This window comes from Chaetodon auriga, chromosome 13 (genome assembly GCF_051107435.1).
Source record: "Chaetodon auriga isolate fChaAug3 chromosome 13, fChaAug3.hap1, whole genome shotgun sequence".
NCBI classification, from domain to species: Eukaryota; Metazoa; Chordata; class Actinopteri; order Chaetodontiformes; family Chaetodontidae; genus Chaetodon; species Chaetodon auriga.
The window spans coordinates 19,166,815-19,188,737 of NC_135086.1; the positions used below are offsets into that span (position 1 = coordinate 19,166,815).

General features: G+C 42.9%; 2 protein-coding genes across 5 annotated transcripts; both read right to left on the reverse strand.

Annotated features, from left to right (window-relative positions):
• Positions 1 to 2,188: 2,188 nt before the first annotated feature.
• On the reverse strand, positions 2,189 to 5,801 carry LOC143330323 (uncharacterized). Of its 2 annotated transcripts, XM_076746807.1 has the most exons (8): positions 5,261 to 5,801; positions 4,847 to 4,965; positions 4,103 to 4,163; positions 3,963 to 4,030; positions 3,707 to 3,809; positions 2,993 to 3,111; positions 2,708 to 2,853; positions 2,189 to 2,620 (listed from the first exon to the last, which is right to left on the reverse strand). In XM_076746807.1, exons 1-8 carry the CDS (start codon positions 5,319 to 5,321, stop codon positions 2,512 to 2,514), a joined length of 786 nt encoding a protein of 261 aa, XP_076602922.1. In that variant the 5' UTR covers positions 5,322 to 5,801; the 3' UTR covers positions 2,189 to 2,511. The 2 variants fall into 2 exon arrangements, with proteins under 2 accessions (XP_076602922.1, XP_076602921.1); XM_076746806.1 differs by lacking the exon at positions 5,261 to 5,801 and having other exon boundaries at positions 4,847 to 5,187.
• A 691-nt stretch (positions 5,802 to 6,492) lies between these two features.
• med14 (mediator complex subunit 14) lies at positions 6,493 to 18,727 on the reverse strand. Of its 3 annotated transcripts, none has more exons than XM_076746803.1 (29): positions 18,288 to 18,727; positions 17,757 to 17,783; positions 17,513 to 17,618; positions 17,216 to 17,389; positions 16,942 to 17,071; positions 16,680 to 16,808; positions 16,436 to 16,543; positions 15,393 to 15,525; positions 15,089 to 15,239; positions 14,862 to 14,973; positions 14,448 to 14,573; positions 14,219 to 14,297; positions 13,698 to 13,857; positions 13,354 to 13,548; positions 12,907 to 13,041; positions 12,708 to 12,784; positions 12,426 to 12,586; positions 11,881 to 12,027; positions 11,317 to 11,561; positions 10,691 to 10,960; positions 10,060 to 10,303; positions 9,428 to 9,550; positions 9,020 to 9,196; positions 8,634 to 8,872; positions 8,371 to 8,550; positions 8,067 to 8,174; positions 7,672 to 7,797; positions 7,356 to 7,545; positions 6,493 to 7,234 (listed from the first exon to the last, which is right to left on the reverse strand). In XM_076746803.1, the coding sequence occupies exons 1-29, from the start codon at positions 18,461 to 18,463 to the stop codon at positions 7,161 to 7,163; spliced, it is 4,302 nt and encodes a 1,433-aa protein (XP_076602918.1). In that variant the 5' UTR covers positions 18,464 to 18,727; the 3' UTR covers positions 6,493 to 7,160. The 3 variants fall into 3 exon arrangements, with proteins under 3 accessions (XP_076602918.1, XP_076602919.1, XP_076602920.1); XM_076746804.1 differs by having other exon boundaries at positions 11,317 to 11,531; positions 18,288 to 18,612; XM_076746805.1 differs by lacking the exon at positions 9,428 to 9,550 and having other exon boundaries at positions 18,288 to 18,711.
• Between the last annotated feature and the right edge of the window lie 3,196 nt (positions 18,728 to 21,923).

The window sequence follows — 21,923 nt, forward strand, 5'->3', positions numbered from 1 at the left end:
AGGGGGCGCCGTTTACTCATCAGAGACGAGCAGATCTGACAGTTTCACGGTCAAATCCTAAAGGAGTACTAGTGTAAGTAGAAATCCTGCAGTATAAAATGATGCCATTTCAAGTCAAACAAAAGATTTGTTTTAGCAATAAAATATAATGAAAGCATCAAAAGTCAAAGTCCTCCTTTTGCACAATGGATCCCGTCTGTGTTAAATCACAGTGGATCATCATCATTGATGCATGAACACATAAACAGTACATAGATGTTGTTAGAGATAGAGATCATTTATCTGTTTCATATATTTGTGGGCTGACAAGGCGTGACGCTGTATATTTGTATCTGATCATATGTGTCTTGTGCAATGTTAATTAATTATAAGTAAATTAAGTAAGTATAGTAGGTTATACTTAAAGTAACTTCACCTGACTGATACATGCACTGAAGTATAATATTTCCCTCTGAGATGCATTGAATTACAAGAATAATGCAGCAGAAGAAGGAAATACTCAAGTAAAGTGAAAGTATCTCATTTGTACTAGTTCAGTTCTTGGATAAATGGAGTGATTTCCAGCACAGGCTGGGTTTGAGTACCAGCCAAGCAAAGGAGGTAATGAGCTGCTTCCTCCAGGGCCCCCAGAAGCCCAGTGTTCATGATGTGGTTTGTTTAATGTCATGAATCATAACATTTGTTTGGGAATATGGAAATCTGCACTTGTACTGTACAATTTTATTTGGGGTTTTCAGGTGGATTCTGTTTGTTAACAAATCCTGAAGCAGTGGATCTACATTAAAATCTAGTTAAAACATACTGAGACTGATAATGGTGCTGGTACTGTGCTTATATGGTGTATATTCCTAAATTAATTTGTGTTTTATCAAATTACCACACAGCGAACCTCCGACTGTGTAGTCTCCAAAATAGGGATATGTTATTATGCAGGGGGAGACGGAGATACAAGGGGTTCATCGGGGCCCAGAAGCTCATTATGTCCTGGGACCCCGATGCAGGCTAATATGGCCTGTGTATATCTAACCAGGGCTGAATTAACCCACCAGGCAAAACGAGGTGTGCATTGTGTAAGTGTTCATTTGTAATTAATCAGGATTTGTGCTAATTTGATTAAGCATTAATCTATGCTGGAACATGCACCATATAAACAATATAAACTGAAAAAACAAAGGCCTTAAAACTAGATATTAACTTGGTGCACCTCTACAAGGTGGGGCCTGAAGATCAGGTAATGTTTCTGAATCACTTCAGTCTATACAGAACAAATTAAATTAGATTACCACAAACTTACTGCCACACAGTAAACCTGGAGCCTTTGGCTCCTCGATGGCCAGAGGCCTGCTGCACACGCGCCTTCTTTGCCAAACTGGTAATTAATCATATTGCACCTAGCAGGTTTAGGCATTTGTTTAGAAAACACTTGCTGCCTAATTAAAGGGATAATTCAGGTTTTTGAAACAGGGTTGTTGGAGGTACTTATCCATAGTCACTGTAGATGTTGTTCTGCACGGCCCCAGTTTATAGAGACAGCTGGAGTCCTGGTGTATGAAGCTATGTGATGTACTGCTGTAAAATGTATTTTAGTCACCTACAGAAAGGCCCACCTAAAAGAAATCAATATCAGTTTAAGTGTGCACTGTATTTGGAATATTGTTACTTTACCTCACCATCAGACAGGAACTGAAGCTGTGATATCATCTGTGCTCCCTTCAGAGCCACCAGACTCCTTTGACAGAAGCAGTAATTTTACCTCACAGGACACAGGAGTTGTAGTGCCTCAATCAGTCAGATTGCCTGTTATTGTGTGACTTCTGTCTTTTAAAATGTTAGCTCAGATTTAATAAAGTCACACAATAACAGAAACACACTAAACGATGTAACAGTTGGAAAGGCAGAGGTGTTATCAATAGTATTAACAACGGCTCTGTTCTGTAGGAGTCCCAGTGAGCCATGACAGTGAGCCATGTAGCATTTGACTATACAATAAATACATTTTCAGTTTACTTTATCTAAGTATCAATAACCTTTATAGAGGGTGTTTTTAGCTTATTTGCAGGTAGTTGCTCCTGTGCTTTACCTGCCATGACAAGTCACAATGTCTGCCCTAAAGGTCCATTCTTGGATATCAAACATGTCTGAAGTGGGGGACAAACACAATCCCATAACAGAAAGAAAGCAAACATAGTTCCCTTTTGCATTCAATTGTATTTTTCCACCTTAAACTAAAAAAAGAGAGAACAGTAGTGCAAGGAGCAATTCAACAAACGTACATTCATTTCCAAACCACCGACTCACTACAGGTACTAATATGTGCCACATTCAGGAGGACGATATAAAAACCTACATGATTCAGAAATTAAGTAGGCTCTCCAATCCCACCGTCAATCAGCTGGATCAAGTTGTGTAGCACCTTTCCAGTCATAACATCAGTTCATTTAGAAGCAGGAGACTCCTGGAGAGACCTGGAGCGTCGGGATGCGCAGACACAGACGCGTTTGTCAGGACGAGTCAGGACAGGAAGTGTGATATGAAGGTCACGGCCTGGTGAAGGTCGTCTGTCAGCTCCTCCGGCAGTGACAACACCACTGAGGTCAAGCTTTGAGTTATTTCTAATATCCTACACGGAGAACAGCATATGGTTGTTATCAGGCCGCTGCTGCGTTAGTCATCATCTCTGCCAGCTTAACATTGGATTTGAACTCACCAGTTGATGTACTGAGCAGCCAGCTGAGGTTCATGCCTGGAGCCTTCCTCCACCACCAGACACTGTTTCATCTGTTTGAAGTTGGCCTCAATATCTTTCTTTATTTCAGAGAAAGCCTGAATTCCTCTGAAAGAGCTGATGACTTGCTGCAAAAAAAAAAAAAAAAAAAATGTTTAAAAGTGCACAATTTACACAGTGGAATGAAAACACAGAGGTTGATGCATAATAGAACAAAAAAAGCTGAAGGTGATGCTGAAAGTGGTACATGTGGTTTATTCTCCTTACATATATAACCGAGAGCTGGTGGGCGATGTATTTATGACTTCCAAGGTGCCTGATATCTTCTTCTAGCTGTTGACTCAGCACCAGGAGCTGGTTCAGTCTGGCAATGTGGAAGAAGTATTCTGCAGAAGAAGCATCAGCACCTCTTCTTCATTATTGTTATTGTTTCAAAGGCAACCAAATGAATATGAAAGTGCGGAGAGAACACACATTTTCATCTTGCTATAACCCGTGATGGAAGGACATTTAGCTCCTTCAGTAAAAGGAGAAATATTTAAGTGTATTAGAAAATATGTAAAGTTCATCAGAAATAAAAGCTCTAAATCGAATTCAAAATCCTACTTGAGTAAACGTACTGAGGTGTTATCAGAAAAATGTATTTAAAGTATCAAAAGTGCTCATAGTGTGGAATAATAGCTCCTATCAGTGTTTTATTGCACTTAGTAATACTAATGCATTAATATGTAAAGATATGGACTGTCAAGATGGAGCCAGTGTTAAATACTTTATAAGCTAAAGGGTAATTTAATCTGCTGTATAACAACGCATCATATGTTATAAGACAATTCCATGTAAAATCTTAATCTGCAAAGTATTACAAACAAGCTGTTTTATTCATTTCGTTCCCGATCAAGTCTGTCTTCAAAAACAGTAAGAGACTGAAACATGCTCCGTCCTCCTGGCTGGGGAGGAAGCTGGATCAGCTGGATCTCTTACCGTCCATTGGCGGCCTCTCCAGCATGTCCACTGGGCTGCCTTGAATGAGGAACACCTCCACACGAGGGAACATTGCTGACAGACCCACCATGTCCAGGTAGTCCTGAGGAAACACATAAACCCTCGGATCAATGGTACAACATGCAGCACTTACATTGTCTTAGCTCGAGTTCTTTTTTAGGGAAATATGTGAAGTGAGTGCTCTGCTATTACATGGCATGCAGTTTTGTTTGGACAGTATTGTTAGATGTGATACCTCCAGCTGTGGCATAGGCTTTGGTAGATGTTCAAGGCACTGCAGCATCTGGTCAAGAATCTCTGATCCTTAAAGAAAACAGGACAAAAAAATCATACAGAAGCTTATCCAAATCAAACCAAACACTTTGCCACACTGACCTTGGGCCTGGAAAGTGTCTGACTCCTCCGGGCTACAGCCTTGTCCTAACTGCTCCTGGAACTGTCCCATAGAAACTACGATTAATGCCACAGAAAAAAAGGAGGAGCAACAACAGGACAGACTGCACATGTATAAACAATAGTTTGTTGGGATATTGAGACATATGTTTAAGATGTTAATGTTCAACAAGTTGAGGTGTTCCTTTCATTTGTTTTGCTGAAGTATGATTTTTTTTTTATGGGCTTCCATTCATGCACTTTGATGGAAATTATGTTACAAATGTACACAAAGGTTTTATTTTGTTTACAACTAAAGAAAAACTGCTGAAGTGAAACTGGTGGGAAATGCACGTGCACGTCCTAATAGTAGTCGTGTGGACATCAGTTTGTGCATCAGCCCACTGTGAAGTGCATGTCTGTCATCCTCCTGTAACAAGATTCATGGCCCACATGATCAGATATGATTAATGCACACCCAGTGCTGATTAACTCTCGTTTAAAGGGTATGTGTGGTGCATTAGTTGATGCATTACACTTCCGACATGACTGTTCGTTTGCTGTGGTTCAGCTGATGGAGATGTAGCTACAGGAAGAAGCTGATTAGTTCTCGATTCTTGACTTTTACTTTAATTTCATTTGACAGTCAGTCAGACAGGGACCTGATGAAGACCGCGGAGAAAGTGGAGGAGATGAACGTGAGGTCTGGTGGTGGAAGTGACGCACGCAGGGCTCAGGTCACCCTACCTGCTGCATCTGCGCCCTGATGAGAAGGTCCAGTTGCCCACAAAGACACAACATCTCCACTCCCACCTGCTCTGGACTCAGCTGGACAGGCATCAGCGGTCTCTTCACCTGCAACTCCACTGAGCACACAGCAGCCAAATCAGCAGGCCTGTCTGACATCTGCCCCCTCACACCCTCATAAACACACCTCTCCAGCCCATGAAACATCGCGCCTGTGCCACCTGTGCCACAGGTCCACGGGAGGACGGAGATTCAGGACTGAGTGGACCGGAGGGGAGTGGTTAGTGCGCTGAGATGAGCCCGTCCCTGCGGGGCGCGCTGCTCCCAAGATGCCATTTCATTAAAACAGCAGAAAGACTTCAACAAAACGCTGCCACCACCTGACATAAAAGAGTGTGCCATGATGGGACTTACCTTTGAAAGCTTCGTGGTAAGCGCACGGCTGACAGAGCGGCTCTGACGCGCTCACTGCCATGTCTGACTGGACCCGGCGGTGATTACCTCACTGCTCTCCTGAATGCGTCCCGCTGGTACGAGCCATAGGAAGGCAAAGGCAGCAGCCTAGTTGAGGCTAGAGAACAATAGATAGTTGTCTGTTTGTTTGTTTGATCGCATTTGGTCGGAGCTATGTATCGCAGAGGGTGCGTTCGAGTGTCCGTCGTTCAGGCGGGGCGAATAAAAGCCGACAGAATGTTTCTTTATCCGTAATTCGTCGTTTCCTTGCAGGTGACGATGCTCACACGCAGCCGCAAGGTGGAGAGAACACCCTCTTCCTCCGGATGATCCATGGAGCTGCTGAAAGCTCGATTGGAAAACATACACACACACACACTCTGAAAAAGACGAACAATGCCCACGCCTTTAGCAACAGCAGCCGTGCAGTCACAATCTGCGATTTGCAGTTTTGAACGCCCCTCACACACACACACACACACACACACACACACACACACACTGAGAACTGGCCTTTGTGAATGATGTCATGTTTTAGAGATGAGGCTGGGAGCATCACTTGGTGAGGATGCTGCCTTAAAGCAGAGGTGTTCTCCACAGGTTTGATCCAGGACTAACAAGTAAACACACAAAATTAAGTGGTGGAAATTAAATAAGTACGTTTACCTCAGTGCTGTATTTCAGTACAATTCTCAGGTAATCGTAGGCCTACTTAAGGATTTTCATTTTATACTAAATACTGTGACTTTCAGTCCACTACATTCTTCTAACTATGGTAATTTTCATTGCTGACTAATCTGCTGATTTATTTTCTCAATTGTTTGGTCTATATACTGTCAAAAAACATTGAAAAGTCACAGTGACAGCTTACAGTCCAAAACGCAGAAATATGCCATTTCCAATCACTTTGGAGAAGCTGGAACTAGGGAACGATTGACATTTTCACTGGACAATTACATCAAATGATTATTTCCTTATCAAAGTAACAGCTTATTCACCACAGCTACTGGTTAAAGCACCAATTATATATTAATGCACCAACAAAAACTGAAAAAAAAGGACATTTTTCAGCACAGATGGACAGATAGACGGGCAATTTTGCATGAAGAGTATTTACTTTGTGATACTTTATGTGTATGTATTTTATGGCATGGTATTGATACTTTCAATGGAGGAAATGACCTGACCATTGCTGCACTGCCAGTGGAAGATCCTCAAAGCACAAACCAACTCTGGGCTTGGTTTATTAAATAGTAAAGTCAGACACAATGTCGCAAATCCTTCCATGAGGACTCAAAATAGGTCTTAATAAAATACAACTGGCTTATAAAGTTCGTCACAGTTTTACAGTATCCAAAGTGAAAAGGTTCAAATAAAAACGCAGAGGATGTAAAGGCAAGATAACATTTAAATAGTGTGCTAGGTAATATATCTCCTGATGCTATAATAATAGTCTTGTGTTATAAAAAGAAAGAAGGAAAAGGGAAAAAAAAAGACATTTCTCTAGCAAAACTCACACTCACCTGATTCTTTTCAACGCTCAAATATACAACAATGTACATATTTTCGTAAACAACCTTAATTTCAATAGATAATCTTGTTTACAAGTGCACCTGGAGGAAAAAAATAACATTTATATCCTTTTGCATCAACCCCTCCCACAAACAACTGTACATTAACCCTATTCAGAACAGCAATTATACATCAGGTCAACAGTCCAGTGGCTGATGCAGAGAGGATGCATGCTGCAGTTTGACATCTTGGGACCATAGTTGCTTCTCTCTTTTTCTTCTTGTTTCTCCATCCTCGGCCTCAAAGGGAATCCAGCTGAGCTCCAGTGCTGGCTCTGAATTAGTTGTTTCTACTGGCGGGTGCCGGGGGGTAGAGTGAGGTTGGCCATCAGCTCATGAACAGAAGCAAATATCGTACACTCACCTGAGAGAAAGATAGAAAAATAAGTTAGCAAAGGCATTTTTCATGAAGAGATAAAAACCAAACGTTCGGTTGATACCAGTTTTTCAGTGCGGTAAATTATTCAGCATTCTTCTAGTCTCACCCTGTCTGGCGGGGTGCAGTTCATTGAACCTCTTAAGGATGTTAGAGACCATTAGTGCTGCGGCCCCTGACGAGCTGTGCTGCCGGGGGATGTCGGCCTGCTGAGTGAGGCCTGTGGCCATGTCGTACACAATGGGCACAATAATGCTCACTGGCTCCTGGGGCACTGGGATACGCTGGGTCAGCTGCAACTGTGAGGCAAAAGAGACCAAACACACGGGGGCAAGTTGGTCTTAGCGTTTCAAATGATGCCACACAGGTATACAACTTGTGTCCTGACTGTGAAGCGCTAACGGCGAGGTTCTACTAAGACTTACAAAGAAGAGCATCTTGGATTTGAGCACCACAGCGATGGTTCCAGGAGGGGCAATGGGGGGAGCGCTGGGAGGGATGGTGAGACAGAACTGGACATTCCACTTCAGCTGTTGAGCCTGGTCAGGGAACTGCAAAGAAAGACAGAGGCAATGGAAATGTTTATATAAAAGTGGGAAAATGAATCAAGATACTCAGTTTGCATATTCAGAAATTCTTGAATTTGTATTTTGTAACAAGTGTAGTAACAAGTGTGTAGAGGTGATGTTCAGCAATTTTCAAGTCATTTTCTACATTTTGTGGAAAAACATATATTGAACATATTTCATAGATGAGGCTCAGACACAATCACGATTCAATACATGTATGTAACAACTGCATTAAACAAACAGCTACCCACCAGTTCGAGCTTCATGATGCGCACGCAGTCCCTAAGGATGTTAGTGGGCGCCCCCAGCAGCTTGGTGAAGGCATTCAGAGTGTTGTATTTGAAGGGAGGACCAGCAACCTAGACAGAGGAGGACAGGAGATGGCTCAGAGGAATAAAAACATGAGTGCAGGCATGTGTTCCTATGAGGTTTAAATGTTTCTAATATAGTACAATATTTTCAATCATGATCAGTTCAAACAAATACAAAATACTTTTATTCATGTACGGGTCAAACTCTGAACTATGTATGTACATAAACACTGTTTGTACTTACCCGCGTCTCAAAGAACTTCTCCAGCACCTGAAGCTCCTCCTGAGACCAGGGACCAGTGTTTTCTGGAGTGACTTTGAGCTGCAGCGTCTGGTAGTTCTTTGGGTTGAGAGCCACCCGGCACTTGAGCACGTCCGTCTTGAACATGATCACCCCCGGTTCATTAGAGTTCACAATAGATAACTGGAGGAGAGTTGACAGAGGAGGGGAAGTTAGGAACACATGAGTGTCCACCACCGAATCAGGATATTTTGTGCAACACTCACGTTGGCCTCCTGCTGGATGATTCTCTGTAGGTGTCGTCTCATGATAACTGAACCCAGAAAGCGCTCCAGCGGTGAGCAGAGGTAGCTTCCTGCCAGGCCTGGCACCAAGCAGGGAGTGGGTGAGGGGAGCAGAAGCACATGCAAGGCATTGTGGGTGAGGATGGTAGGAATGGAGGCAGCCCAGGGGCGCTGAGGTAGCTTGCGGGGTGGAGGCATACTGGTAGGCATGACTTGTGAACCTAGACCAGAGACAGAGAGAGAGACAAGCTTATTACTGATTATTTCAAAAAAAAAAAAAAATCCTGGTCACAATAATAATAATGATAATAACAATAGAAAAGGGGATTTCAATATCGATGAAGTAACACCAAGATAAAAACACTTACTGGTCCCAGCACGTGGAGAATGGGGGTCTGGGATAGGTGAGTGCAGCGATGGGTTACCAGGGGACATCCCATGGATCCTTGCCCCAGGAGAAGGCCCTGAGACCTGGGGTGAGCCTGGCCACTGGCCCCTATGGCTAGGAGACACCATGGCGTAGGGAGAACTGGGGTCCAGAGCACCTAGGGTGAGGGAGAGACAGCCATCAGCAACAAAACACTTATTTAAACCAATAAACAGTCAGATGAATACACCACTGAGTGCCCACTAACCACAGGCCATTTGTCATATGCTTGCTAATGTCTGCAGCCTGGAAGTGCCCAGTGAGGACGTTCAGTTCAGCCCGTTTCAGCCCTTGGCCAGCAGACCAGAATTACCACCAGGCCAGCATTTAGGGCCACCCTGCTGCTTACCGTGGGGACTGGCAAAGCTGGTCTGGCCCATGGCTATGCCCAGAGAAGACGGAGACGGGGTGGGCCCGAAAGGAGAGGGTGCCCTCAGAGCTCCACTAGGGGAGCCAGAGGCATGGATGTTCCCTGCGCGCACAAACACACACACACACATACCAAATGGCTCGTCAGACTCTGAGGTTGACAAGTGCTCCTTACACACACGCGAGCACACACACTCGTACACACGTGCTAAAGCAGGGCGGAAGGGCTGCAGCCTCTGGCTGGTGGGCTGAGATGGAGAGGAATGGAAAGAGCAGGACTAAATGCATGCTTTGTTCCCTCTTGGCTGTGAGGTGTGTGTATGTTGCATGAGAAACACAAATTGATCTCATGGTTTCACAAAATTAAAATGGGCACACATGGTTGGCTCTTCCTCTTCCTCGGTGACAGTCACACAACTTGCTCTTGTGACAAATATGTACACATAAGTCAGCAGGGAAGATCATGACAGCAATGTGATATCTTCAGAAACAATGAACTGTTGGTTGAAAATCCTGTATGGCAGCTCGACAAGCTCGGATGATGCAAACAATACAGGATATCATTCACTCACACATACTTGGACAAACACAGAGTACCAAGCTTGCCATTACCTGGTGACTGGGTGGGCATCATGGACGGAGAGGGAGTTACATTAGCATGGTAATTTGGTGGTGGTGATGTAAGGGGAGGATAGACACCTCCCACACCCCCTCTCATTGGCTGTGGCTGCTGCTGAAACTGGGTCATCAGACTGTCCATCACGTCCACACCCACTGGCGAGGGTGGGTTATCGTCTTCATTGACAGAGCGTCTACGAGCATCCTGATTACTGTCTACAAACATGTTCAGGAATGTCTACACAGGGGAAAGATTAGAAGGACAGAATTTAGAATGTATTTGTAAAAAGCTGGACCAGAAACACTGAAGTTGTTAATCAGGAAACTGTACTATCTGCATTACACGTACTTCAGTGTGTGTGCTGAAAAGACTCTTCAAGTTCGACAGAATTTTAACAACTTTTCACACTAGAGTGATGACGACGTAGTTACCTTAGCTCAGCATAAAGACTGGACATGGAGGGTCTTTATACTGTGCTAAGATAACTGGCTGCCGGCAGAAGCTTCACTTTGTATTTACTGTCCAGACATGACCTTGGTATCTAATCAAACTCTTCAAAAGAGAGCAAGCGCACTTCCAAAAATGTTGAACCTTTAGTTCATATCAACAGGTCACAATATTTACCTTGAGCCCAGGAGCTGGGTGGAAGCCCTCTACGATCTTAGTGTTGTCAAAAAGACTGTAGGCTCCATCTCTGATGGCTACCACGCCACGGCTGCGGCAGTAGATGTCAATGCAGTACATGTTTCGGAACGCCAGGCGGATGTGTGTGGCCGACTGGGGTAGGATGGAGAAGCACTGGTAGGCAGTGTTGGTGCGCTGGGTCAGGCCCAGCATGGGCACTGTTGGTAGCTTGTTGATTGCATTCAGAGGGGCCTGTGTGTCAGAAAGCACCTGAGGAAGATGATGAATAGAAACGTTACCCAGGACATTACACAGAACACTTAAGTAAAGTAGATGGTGTGTGATTAGAGAAATAGAGATCATAGAAGCAATGTTTGCAAGTATTTTCTGAGCCGAGTGAGAAGCATGAACAAAACATAGAATGCTAGAAAATTTAAGGAAAAGCATGCAGCATACTTTGTGCTGTCCGCCACTACACTTGAATTACCCACTGATATTAAGGCCCATTTACCAAGTAGTTCAACACATGAAGGTTAAGTGAACACATTTGACAGGAATCTTAAAAGCCACTTGAAATTCTGACTTGATCAAACAAATGCAGTTTTCAGAATTGTGCTCCTACGTACCTGCAGCAGCTGCATCACATTTGGACTCTTGTTGAACATCTCCTGTAGCTGATGAAGGATGATATTGTGGCAGTTAGAGCAGCCAGAGTTCGGCCCCACAGTGCCCAGGGCAAGGTGGAAACGCTGGCTCCCAGAATTCCACTGGATGGTGACGGAGCTGCCCTTGGTGGTGCCGTAGCACAGGACCAGCTTGCGGTAGTTATACAGCCGCACCTCTGAGAACAGGCTCAAGTAAGATGGCATCTCTGGGAAGGGGGGAAGCAATCAACGTGCAGCTGTCTTAGATGGGTGTGTTTCTTTTGTCAAGCACTAACTCAACACTAAGTGAACCTGATGAGTGCAAGCCTTAACTCCCTGTAACTATGTATTTCTGTGAATAATAAGAAAATGTTTGTCTCACTTTGAAAATACATGTATCACCTTCATTTCAATCCAAACACTGAGAGCAAATGACTGCTAACATACTGACTGACTGAAGATGAGCAGACTGTCATCCAAGACCAACACAAGTCATGTACTTATATGTCAGCGCAAAGTTTGCATTACAGATGATGATGCATGTACCTGGCAGTGCACGAGAGAAGTTGAGGACACACTGGTAGAGCTGACTGATGGCACTCCAGTCATTAAGAAACATCTCTACCACCTTCCGCCCGCCCACCGGCTCCGATAGAGGGTTCTCATAGGTCAGATACACATGCCGCGTGGAGGCTAATAGAGGGAACAGACGGGTTTGTTAAGACACTGGGCCACAAAGCAGATACAGACATTTCTATGTAAACATGAAGACCATATTTTCATTTTATTTTTAATATTTTACATTTTTTATATTTAATGTAAGACATTCTATGAAAAATGATGACAGTTTTTTTTGCATACTATGTTTTTAGAATGTTATAGTCAAGTGCTAAATTTGCTATACTGAATATTTATTATATCATAGTGTATGTGTTGGCTGTATTAATTTGACGGCTTTGCTCTACTCTTAGTTTGATTCAGGATTTCTGAAAGGATAACATTTTTAAGATTTTTTTCTGGATAAATCAAGGTAAATAATTAAGTGTTAAGTTTTACTGATGGACTTAGAACAATATGTACGAGGTTTGTACCTTGCTCTTTGCTGTGTGTGCTGTTGAGAGGGCAGTTGGCCAGCACCAGTTCAGCCACCCACGTTCGGTTGTTCCTGCCCTGCAGCCGGAAGGTGCAGTCCAGTAGAGAACGCTCTAAAGCTTTCCTGGTCTCCTCTCCTACACCTTTACAGGGAGGAATCCTGCAGGACAAAACAATTACAATGTACAGTCACAATGGGCTTGGCAAAGTTTAACATACAAATTATATTTGGCTGTCATTGTGTGTGCATGTGTTTATGCATGTGTGCTTTGGCGTATTACTTCAGTAGACGTATCGCATGACTGCTGCCATCCCCCTCCACTTGGACGCCTTGGTTTGGGATCTCCATGTTGGACAGCTGCTCAAAGACAAACAGACAGACTGCATTACCCAGGAAACACAGCTCTGGGATTGCCATGCTTCATGTCTTCAGGACACATCTATGACTGATGATGAACTGTCTCAAACATTGTGACTTACCTCTGTTCTGAGGCCAATGAAAGGCATGTTGGTGTCACACATTGCTACTAGGTGAGCCAGCTCCTTGTTGAAGGCACACATTTCTCCAGACCGCTTCGGCTTCTTTGGCTCCGGGTCCCCCTGGTCCCCAGATATCTACAGAGCAAGAGGCAAAAACAAATTGCACATTGAAGCACATCTTTTTAGTTTAGTTTATCCAGCTGAGCATGTGTATTTTCTTCATGGTGGCTTGTCTCACATTCAAAATGTGCACATTATGTAGTTATGCTGTAGCAATGCAACCTACACATGTACATAGCTGGCAGGGTTACACCAGGGGCAGAGCAATTTGTAATATTAGGCTTAAAACATAAATTCTGAAATTTTATCATAGTATGCCTTTACAAAAAATGTATGAAGAAATATACATATGAACATTTGGTGCATAAATACTGTAGCACTGACTACCTTTCTCTTAGTGCCAGGTCGGGCCCCCCTCCCCGTTGTCGCATCCTGGACAAGGTGTTCCAGGTTGGGTTTGAAATGCTGCAGGAGCTGTGCACACATGGGCCCGTCCTCTCCTTCCAACTGAGACACGGACAGGAAAGAGTACTTGTACTGCAACGCTGTGGGACTGCTAGGCACTTCGAGCATTTCCACCACCTACAGAAAATAGATGAGGAGAGGAATTGGAAATGTCCAAGATGGACAATTAGAGGGAGGAAATTAAAGCAGACTGGAACTTTTTTATTTTTGTAGTGGAGTCACTTTGGTTTAGCCCTGTTCAGGAACGCATTGGTTGAGGAACTCACAATGTAGTACTGCGGAAGACGTGTGAGTTTAATGAAGAGTTTGTGTTTGGACAAGTTGCCAACAGGGTGAGAAGCCGAGTTGGATAGGTGCAGGACATCAGTACACAGAGTAGGAAGGTGTTTCACAGACTGTCGACAGCGCTGCTCCCCCAACCAGAACCTTGCCAGAGAGAAAGAAATACTCTGTGTTACACAAAGTCAAGGGTTCTTAGCTCATGCTCTTTCTCACCGCATTCACACTGTTTACTCATGCAAGACTCTGGCAATTGAGAGTCCTAGCGATTCATCTCAACACCCAGCTTGCCACCTGCTTAGCCAAGTGTTGCTACTGAGAGCTACTGCTACTGACTGCAATTAGTCAGTTTTGACAAGCTACAGTCAGGCGTCAGACTCTTGCTTCGACTGATGACTCTGAACTGCCTCTGCTATCATTCGCTGTGCAGAAAAATACTTAATACTGTCTCGCCGTGAACATGCACTTCATGTTCAAATCCATTTGAAAACTGAGGAGGTGGACTTACTTCAGCTGTTGAAGCCAAGATATGATGCGCTTCATATCGTCGTTGATGGTCTTTTCAATGTCATCCAGCATGGACTGATCTAGAGAGACAACAAAGCAATGGTTCATGTTCACAGAGGTGAGCATACAAAACAGTAGCAGCAGAGCCACAAGTATATATTTTACTAGCCACATAATTGCAATACAAATCCAAACTCTTATATAAACACAGCATGAACACCATGACTTACCTAATCCGTACAACATGGGTTGGAACATGCCAGAGTGCAGGTCCACAAAAATGTGTAAGCACTCTGAACGACCACAGGGCTCAAGTATTGGAATAACGAGTGTGGGTAAAGCAGTCTCGATGAACGCTGCAATAAACACACAGGTGTGAATACCACCATGGTTATGTCGCATTATTGGCAGAAGGTGAAAGAGGATGTGTGAGACAATACATCTCTATGAGCCAATGGGAATTTTCACCATGTAATTCATAATAATTAAGATCACAAAAATCCCCTAATTAGATTGTTTCAGGATTAAAATTACACCTTCTGTGTCCTAAACAATGGCTCTGCACTAATTTCTGTGCATTTGCTCAATATATACTCAAGAATGTGTTAAACAGTTAACAATGAGAAAGCAGAGTAAGCACATACAGTTGTCACTGGGATTGCTGGCCTTCAGAATGGCCTTCAGCTCCTGCAGCTTCTGATGGGACCGGGCATGCACACTGTCAATCAAAAGCTTCTCCACTGACAAATGGTCAATCTAAAGGATGATTGAGAGAAAACAATCATTATTAAACTGTACGAAATTTGTACAATAAGTCATACTTTATTTTACACTGAAACCATCTTCATTAGAAACACTATATTCTGCTTACTTTCATCGCTCTCTCCATTAATTTAGAGTCACAGGCAGGGAGAGGAGGCTCGTGAGATATTTGCAATGGCTTAGATCCATCTGATTCATCAATCTTGATAGTGACTTTATGTACTGACGCTGTACCTGTTTTCCTCCCTAAAACCTGTTGGCTGGAAAAACAAAGAAAAATTATGACAGACAGAAGGAATTAAAAACTGTATGAATGCCATTTAGAGCTTTCTCTCATCATTCAATTTTGGTAGTTTTTTTTAAGAACACAGTGTTCTTGTCCATATACGTGAGGGCAATATATGAAGTCTTACTTCCAGACAGTGAGTGTGAGGTATTTTGCCGGCACGTATCTCTCCTCCTGCACCAGGTCTCCCCATCGTTCTCTGATCAGCATCAGAGTCTGAGAGTGGAGCACCTCGAGCTGCAGTGACAGACAGAAGGAATCTGGAGACAGTGCAGTTAAAGAAGACACAGTGTGGGAAAATACCAAGTCCAGGTGAACAGAGATAAAGTACCATACACATCTTCCCATTAACATTCAACACACACTCACACACATATCCTCAAGACACATACACTTTGTTGGTAAAAGGGGTATTTGTGCCCAACACAGACTGCTCTTTGACACGGTAGGCTGCACTGCTAGCGTTGGTGGGGGAAAGGCAGAGCAGAGATGTACTGATTAGCATTGTGATAAGGACAGTCGTGCTCAGCTCGCATGCTTGATTAGGGTCTTTAATATTAGCATGATTGCCGATAAGCTTGTGTTTCTCTCTACATTTTACCACAGGCTGATGAGTGACTGTCTTATCAGAACAAATCCTTCCCTTCCTATATGTACAGGTAACAAAAGCCAGATGAATGGCACGATTGTCACCGTCTGACAATACAAATGTCAGGTGGTCAGGTGATGCTGACACCATGGTACACTTCATTCTGTAGAAAATATAATTTAGCTGGGATTTTTCAAAAGCCTGTACAAATAAAACAAAATGCATCCATTTTGTTTTATTTGTAGTGCAGGTGTGGGAAACATCTCCATAAAAGATCAATTACACTTCAAATGGCCTGTTCGGGTGACAAGTTGTAGTGAGAACAGTGCTGCCCTTTCCCTGTTGGTAACAAAAGGCGGTTGTGTTGTTTGAGAATTAATGGAAAAAGAGCATTAAGAGGGATGTAATTCTGCAGCTGTGTTTCTCATTGGAATGCCGCATGCATCTGCTTGACCAGTCAATACTCTATATGCTCCAACACACGCTCCCACCCTACTGCAGTAGTTCACATCAGACTGGGACTACAGCCAAGTGGTTTTGTGCAGGACATACACAAAGTGTGTGTGCCCGAGAAAGGATACGCAAGCAGTTGTACATATCCTGAAGAGGTTTTTCATCTGCACACAGGCGTGCCTGGACCAACTCGTGGATGAAGTTCACCTGCAAACTGTGGACCAAGGCTCGGCCATCTGTCAACATTGCGGGGGAGGGGAATGGGTAAAGAGTGGCAAAAGGGAAAACATTAGCAGTGAAGTGTATTGTCAATCTGCTTGTCAACGGTGCCCATTGTGGTGTGCAGCAGAACAGGATGAGTGCAAGCCCTACCTCCAGTTTCTTTGTCCTCCACCAAAATCTCCAACTTGAGAAGCCTCCAGGGAATATCAGGGTCATCACCCATCACTGTCAGAGTGGCCTCAAATTCTCCTTCTACACGAAACTTTACACGCCCATTCGCTACACAAATGCACACACAAGTAAACACACATGTAAGATCATTATCAATACAGCTGAAAACAAACTATGAACGAAGCTATGGGATTTGCTACCAGTTAAAACACACCACTGTGGGTGCAAACTATTTGCTTACCGACTGTGAGGTTTGCAAGCTGGGGTGGTAAATCTGTAGTGACAAGGCGGTGTCGTAGAATCTGATTAAGCTGGTTCAGGGTGGTCTGCTTCTCAGACTTAGTGATGGGGTCGGGAGGAATGATCTTATCCTGCACAAATGGACAAAGAAAAAATTGTGCTGCCAAACCAAACATACAAGAGAGAACACTGTTCAATGCCACAAGCTTGTTTTTCCATGTAAGACTATAGATTAGCAGTCTTAGCGCGCAGGGAAGGAAGATTAACACACTTACTCGTATACATGTGGGCAAGCGTGGGTATGAGCCCGTGGTGAGAACATCGATGGCAAAGGGGATGGCAAAGCTGGGCAAACGAGCATGAACGAGGGCATCTCTGGCCAGTGACGCCAGCCTATCAGCTGTATCCACAAACAAGATGGTCTGCTGATCCAAGAAGCTGGAAATCATCTGGACATGATGTAGAGAGGAAAGGGTTAAGTTAATTAGTGTCTGATGGAGACACAAGGTAGTGTATTATCAAATCCGAAAATACATAGTGATACTAGGAAAGTCAAATTATACACAACGTACCGCACACTTTTCAACTTTCCCTGCATTGCTTGCCCACTTCACTAAGGCTAGCAGACGCACAAAAAGCTGTCGAGTACGACTGGCAAACTGGACGATCTCTATTTTCCTGGAAAAAACACACAAAACAAAACAAAAAAAAAGATGCTAATGGTTGTACAAAACTTCAAAACAACAACTTAACAGAATGAGTGTTTTAAGACGTGAGGGCATAAAGACGTTCAGAATTACATCCAAAACAACATACCTCTCCATGTCCGTTTTTCTGGGAAGTCTAGGAAAAAGAAATAGAACATTAAAATGCTTAATAACTGCCATTGTCCTCGTTCTCAAAGTAGAGAACACTTTACCTGCCCAAACTCTGTGCACCTGCTTTGATTATGGCAAACTGAAGTGTTGTGAAAAGACAGACAGGCTTTAAGACAGTACACTAATGCAAGTGGTCCACTTGGTGTCCCACAGATTTAACACCCAATGTAAACAACCACCTGAGCTAACCACTAGCTACAACTTCTGGATCTTCAGACATAATGATGTCTACTAATACGCCCCCTCATATAACAGTTGTTATCCGTGCTATCCACTTTGTAATAGATCATCCCTGCCGTTATTATGGAAAGCATCTCATAACTTCTAGACTGGTCCAAACTTGATGAGCCCGCTAGCATTAATTTCAGTGGCTGAAGAGGAGCATCCTCTGAGTTTACCAACGTTAGCTGATTAGCCCGCCGGTTAGCCCTGTTAGCTTTGAGGCCTACACCGCTAACATGCTACTTACAGTTCCGCCAGCAGGGTAATTTCATGGTAGGTCCTCTGTAAGAGAAATTCAATCAGCAGGCTCAGTCGGACCCCCTGTGTTGCTGGGGCCCCAGGTGGTGGTGGCTGTGGACCCGAGACAACCGGACCTCCAAGCGGGACGAGTTGCCCATCTGACCCAATCTGCACCGGAGCCATTTTACAATGACGATACAGACCAGTTAGCTACGGCGATGCACACCCAGCGCCACAACGAAAAACTATCGAGTTGTAGGAGCTAACTCTTTGAGAAAAGATTTTATTCGTCGTCTCACAACATTTCTTTCACGAGACGAGCTTCTCGGCATAGACTCGGTTTCTTCGCTCAGCTGTAAACTCGACAAATATAACAAATTTGGTAACTCATTAAGGAGAAGACTCAACGCCGCTCAGCCGCCATCTTTGCTGCCGGGACTCTTGAGCGTAGACCGGTGGTATGGAAAACCCAGACCGGAGCGTCGAGGAGCGGGAGTCACGAACGTCTCTTTCATCATGCCTGCTGATTCACTTATCGATTGACTTATTTGGTTTGGAAACAATCATTAAATAGTGAGAAATGCCGTCACACCCAGCTAGATCTTAAACTGGCAAACCTCAAAGTTGTTAGAAATAAATTAGATTTATTCAAGTAACTGAAAATAAAAGCAGCAAATCCTTCTATTTGTGATGGTGGAGCCATGAAATGTTTCTGCATGAGGAATGATTTCAATGATTATCAAAATTGTTCCCAATTAATGTTCTGTCAGTCAGTTAATCAGCTAATCACCTCAGCTGTGCTTGCTCATTTCCATTATTTTGTTTACAAAAAAAAAAGATTGTAAAGTAACAAGTAAAGATAAGGTAACACTTTAACACTTTATTAATTAGGGTGTTACAGGCAGCACCAATAGTATCAGGAATATATAAAAGGAGATAGAAGGGAATAAAATACAAAATAGGAAATTAAAAATCTATTATTTATATGGACATTCTAGACAAAAAAGAGAGAGGCACTGAAAATTAATATTGCTAGAGAAGAAGAAAAGACTCAAGTAAGTAGTAACATTCCTCCACTGGTATGTAGAGTGAACTAACGTGTTGAAATTACAGTATAAAGAATCAGTATGACAAAGTTAGAGAGAGACTGCAGATAATGGATCACTGAGGATGTGAAACACCTCCCCGGTGCCACCCAAACAAATTAGACCAGAGCCACCTGTTTTGCAAAGACTTGTTTCTATATATAATCGTCTTTCTTAATCAAATCTATCTTGAAAAGCATTTCAATAAATTGATTTGTTTTTTGGGTTAGGAGGTCTGAATATGTTAATAATTTTGTTTCTACCGGCAGCTTGATTAGAGGTCAAAGCTGATCTATACTTCTATTTACCGCTATGTACAAGCAGTTAAACTCCTAGGACTGCTTTGTGACACAGACATGATTAAAATAATGAAGATAATGTATTTCAATCATGTCAGGGCACTCCTTGTTTAGACCATGGCAAATCGCAGTCAGCGCACACAGAACCTAATGCAGGATGGGGTGGGGGGGGGGGGTTACATAGATTACTCTATAGCTGCTATTAGCCTTGTTTTTGCTGTTTCATCAGAAGAGTAACTCTGGAGATCTAAGGATATCAGTTGTCTTCCTGTTTAGTATTTCCCATAATCCTTCCATGTAGACTCTCCATTTTAAAGAGATTTGGAGGACACACTGTGGAGAAACATCATAATGAAACACATAGATGGGAAAGACCCATAATCATACATATGCAGTAAGTCATACCACGATTTGAGTTGTATTTTCTAGTATCTGATTGACTAATTTCCTTTCCTTTTGGAAATATAATCCAAGTGGTGTATTTGGTCAAGATTATGTCTTAAGAAATTGTTTATAAGCCCCTAAACTGTCACTTTAACAGAAACATGAAGTCAGCAATGTTGCAGACTCATGTCTGAAAGGGGGGTCATCTTGCTCCTGTAGGCAAGAAAAGACTGACGAACAATGCAATAGTATAGGAAAAAAATGAGTCTAAGAAACAGATTTTGAATTCATATACAAGTGAGATAAAAATATTTTATCATGCCCAATGCTGCCATGTGAACTGGTTGTAGGTTAGATGTGCAGCTGTAGAGTCTCTAGAAAAAATTCAAACTCTTCTATATTGTAGTAGCATCACTCCAAATAATTACCACCTTTGTAAAACACCTCTTTTTGTGATTGCTTAGGTGTTGATTTAGCTCTACAGTGAATATTGAGGCTTTAGTTTATGGTGTTGTATCTTTAAATGACTGACCTTAAACCAGCTCCATTGGATCATTATTTGGCTGCCCACAATCTAAACTGAAGCCAAACATTTCAAATGAAATTGAGTTTATTGTGGTGTTTCTCTTTTTCTGGTCAGTGCTTTTTCAACTATAAGGTGGATCTCTGTTGATTAATAAGAGTGCAGTAACACAAGTGCAGGGTGAATCCTTGGCTGACTCATCCAAAGCATTGCATTGATTACAAGCTTGGTATCTTGTTTAAGGACATGCCTGTAAGGTCCATTGGATTGATGAGGAAACAAACCTGTGAGATTCCGTTTATCACAGGAGTTCACAGAAAGCAGAAGGTAAACCTAACCATGAGCAAATACCTAACAATCCTTATAAAATCACATGGCCCTAGCCATAACCATGGCTGATTTACCACTTGGGGAATGCGGGCAACTCCTCTGGAGCTCAAGACCCCCATGGCCCCTTCAAAACCCAAAACCTCTCTGTCAATTGAGAATTGGACTGTTAAAACTGTGAGGAATATGGCAATGTGTGCTGCTACTAAACTGTAATATCAACTGACATGATAAAGGCTGTAGTCCTACTTTATTACCTAATTTTGATGCTTGCCCTGTTTCAGAATGTATTTGTAAGAGCACCTTTATTGCACTTAAATTGGCAAATGAATTTGGGTTTGATCAAATTACCACACAACAAATTTGGGGTTGTGCAGCCATGCTGATATCCATACTGATATCCACTGTCCTTATGTGACTCGGGTGGCATTAGCTATAAACAAGCCTCAAATAAACTATTTTTACATAAGGAGAGGACTGTGAATTTTTTATGCCCCATCCCTTACGTTGAAATGTCTTTCTGAAAGGATCTTGTAATGGCCAGTATGGACAAGAGGAATGATTGCAAACCTGTTTGTATGTCTATATAGGCAAGTGTCCTACAATCTTTTCACAAAAAGCTGAAATGTTAGTTTGTGTGTACAGATGAATTTCTCTACAATCAGATTTTTATGAAAATATTATATATTCATTTATGACCACCCCGTGCGACAGGAGGCGATATAGTCTAGTGCGTCTGGTCTATTTTTTTTTTTTTTTGGCCATGTTGTCATCAAACTACGGTTTGGATGAGGCTGCTGGAGCCGGAGTCATTGATCAGAAATGAGAAGGGGTTTTATGTCCTTTCCATTTAACGGGTGTTGTGTTTGCTGAGCTGCTGTCCGTTGCGGTGCAAACCAGCTCATAAACAACGCTAACTGCTGGGAGTTCACGCAGTCTTCTGGCCCGTTTTACTGAGCAGCATTTGTGTCCGACTGCGCTTCCGCCATGTTGAACTGATTCAAGTTGTGAGTGACTGCTGGGAC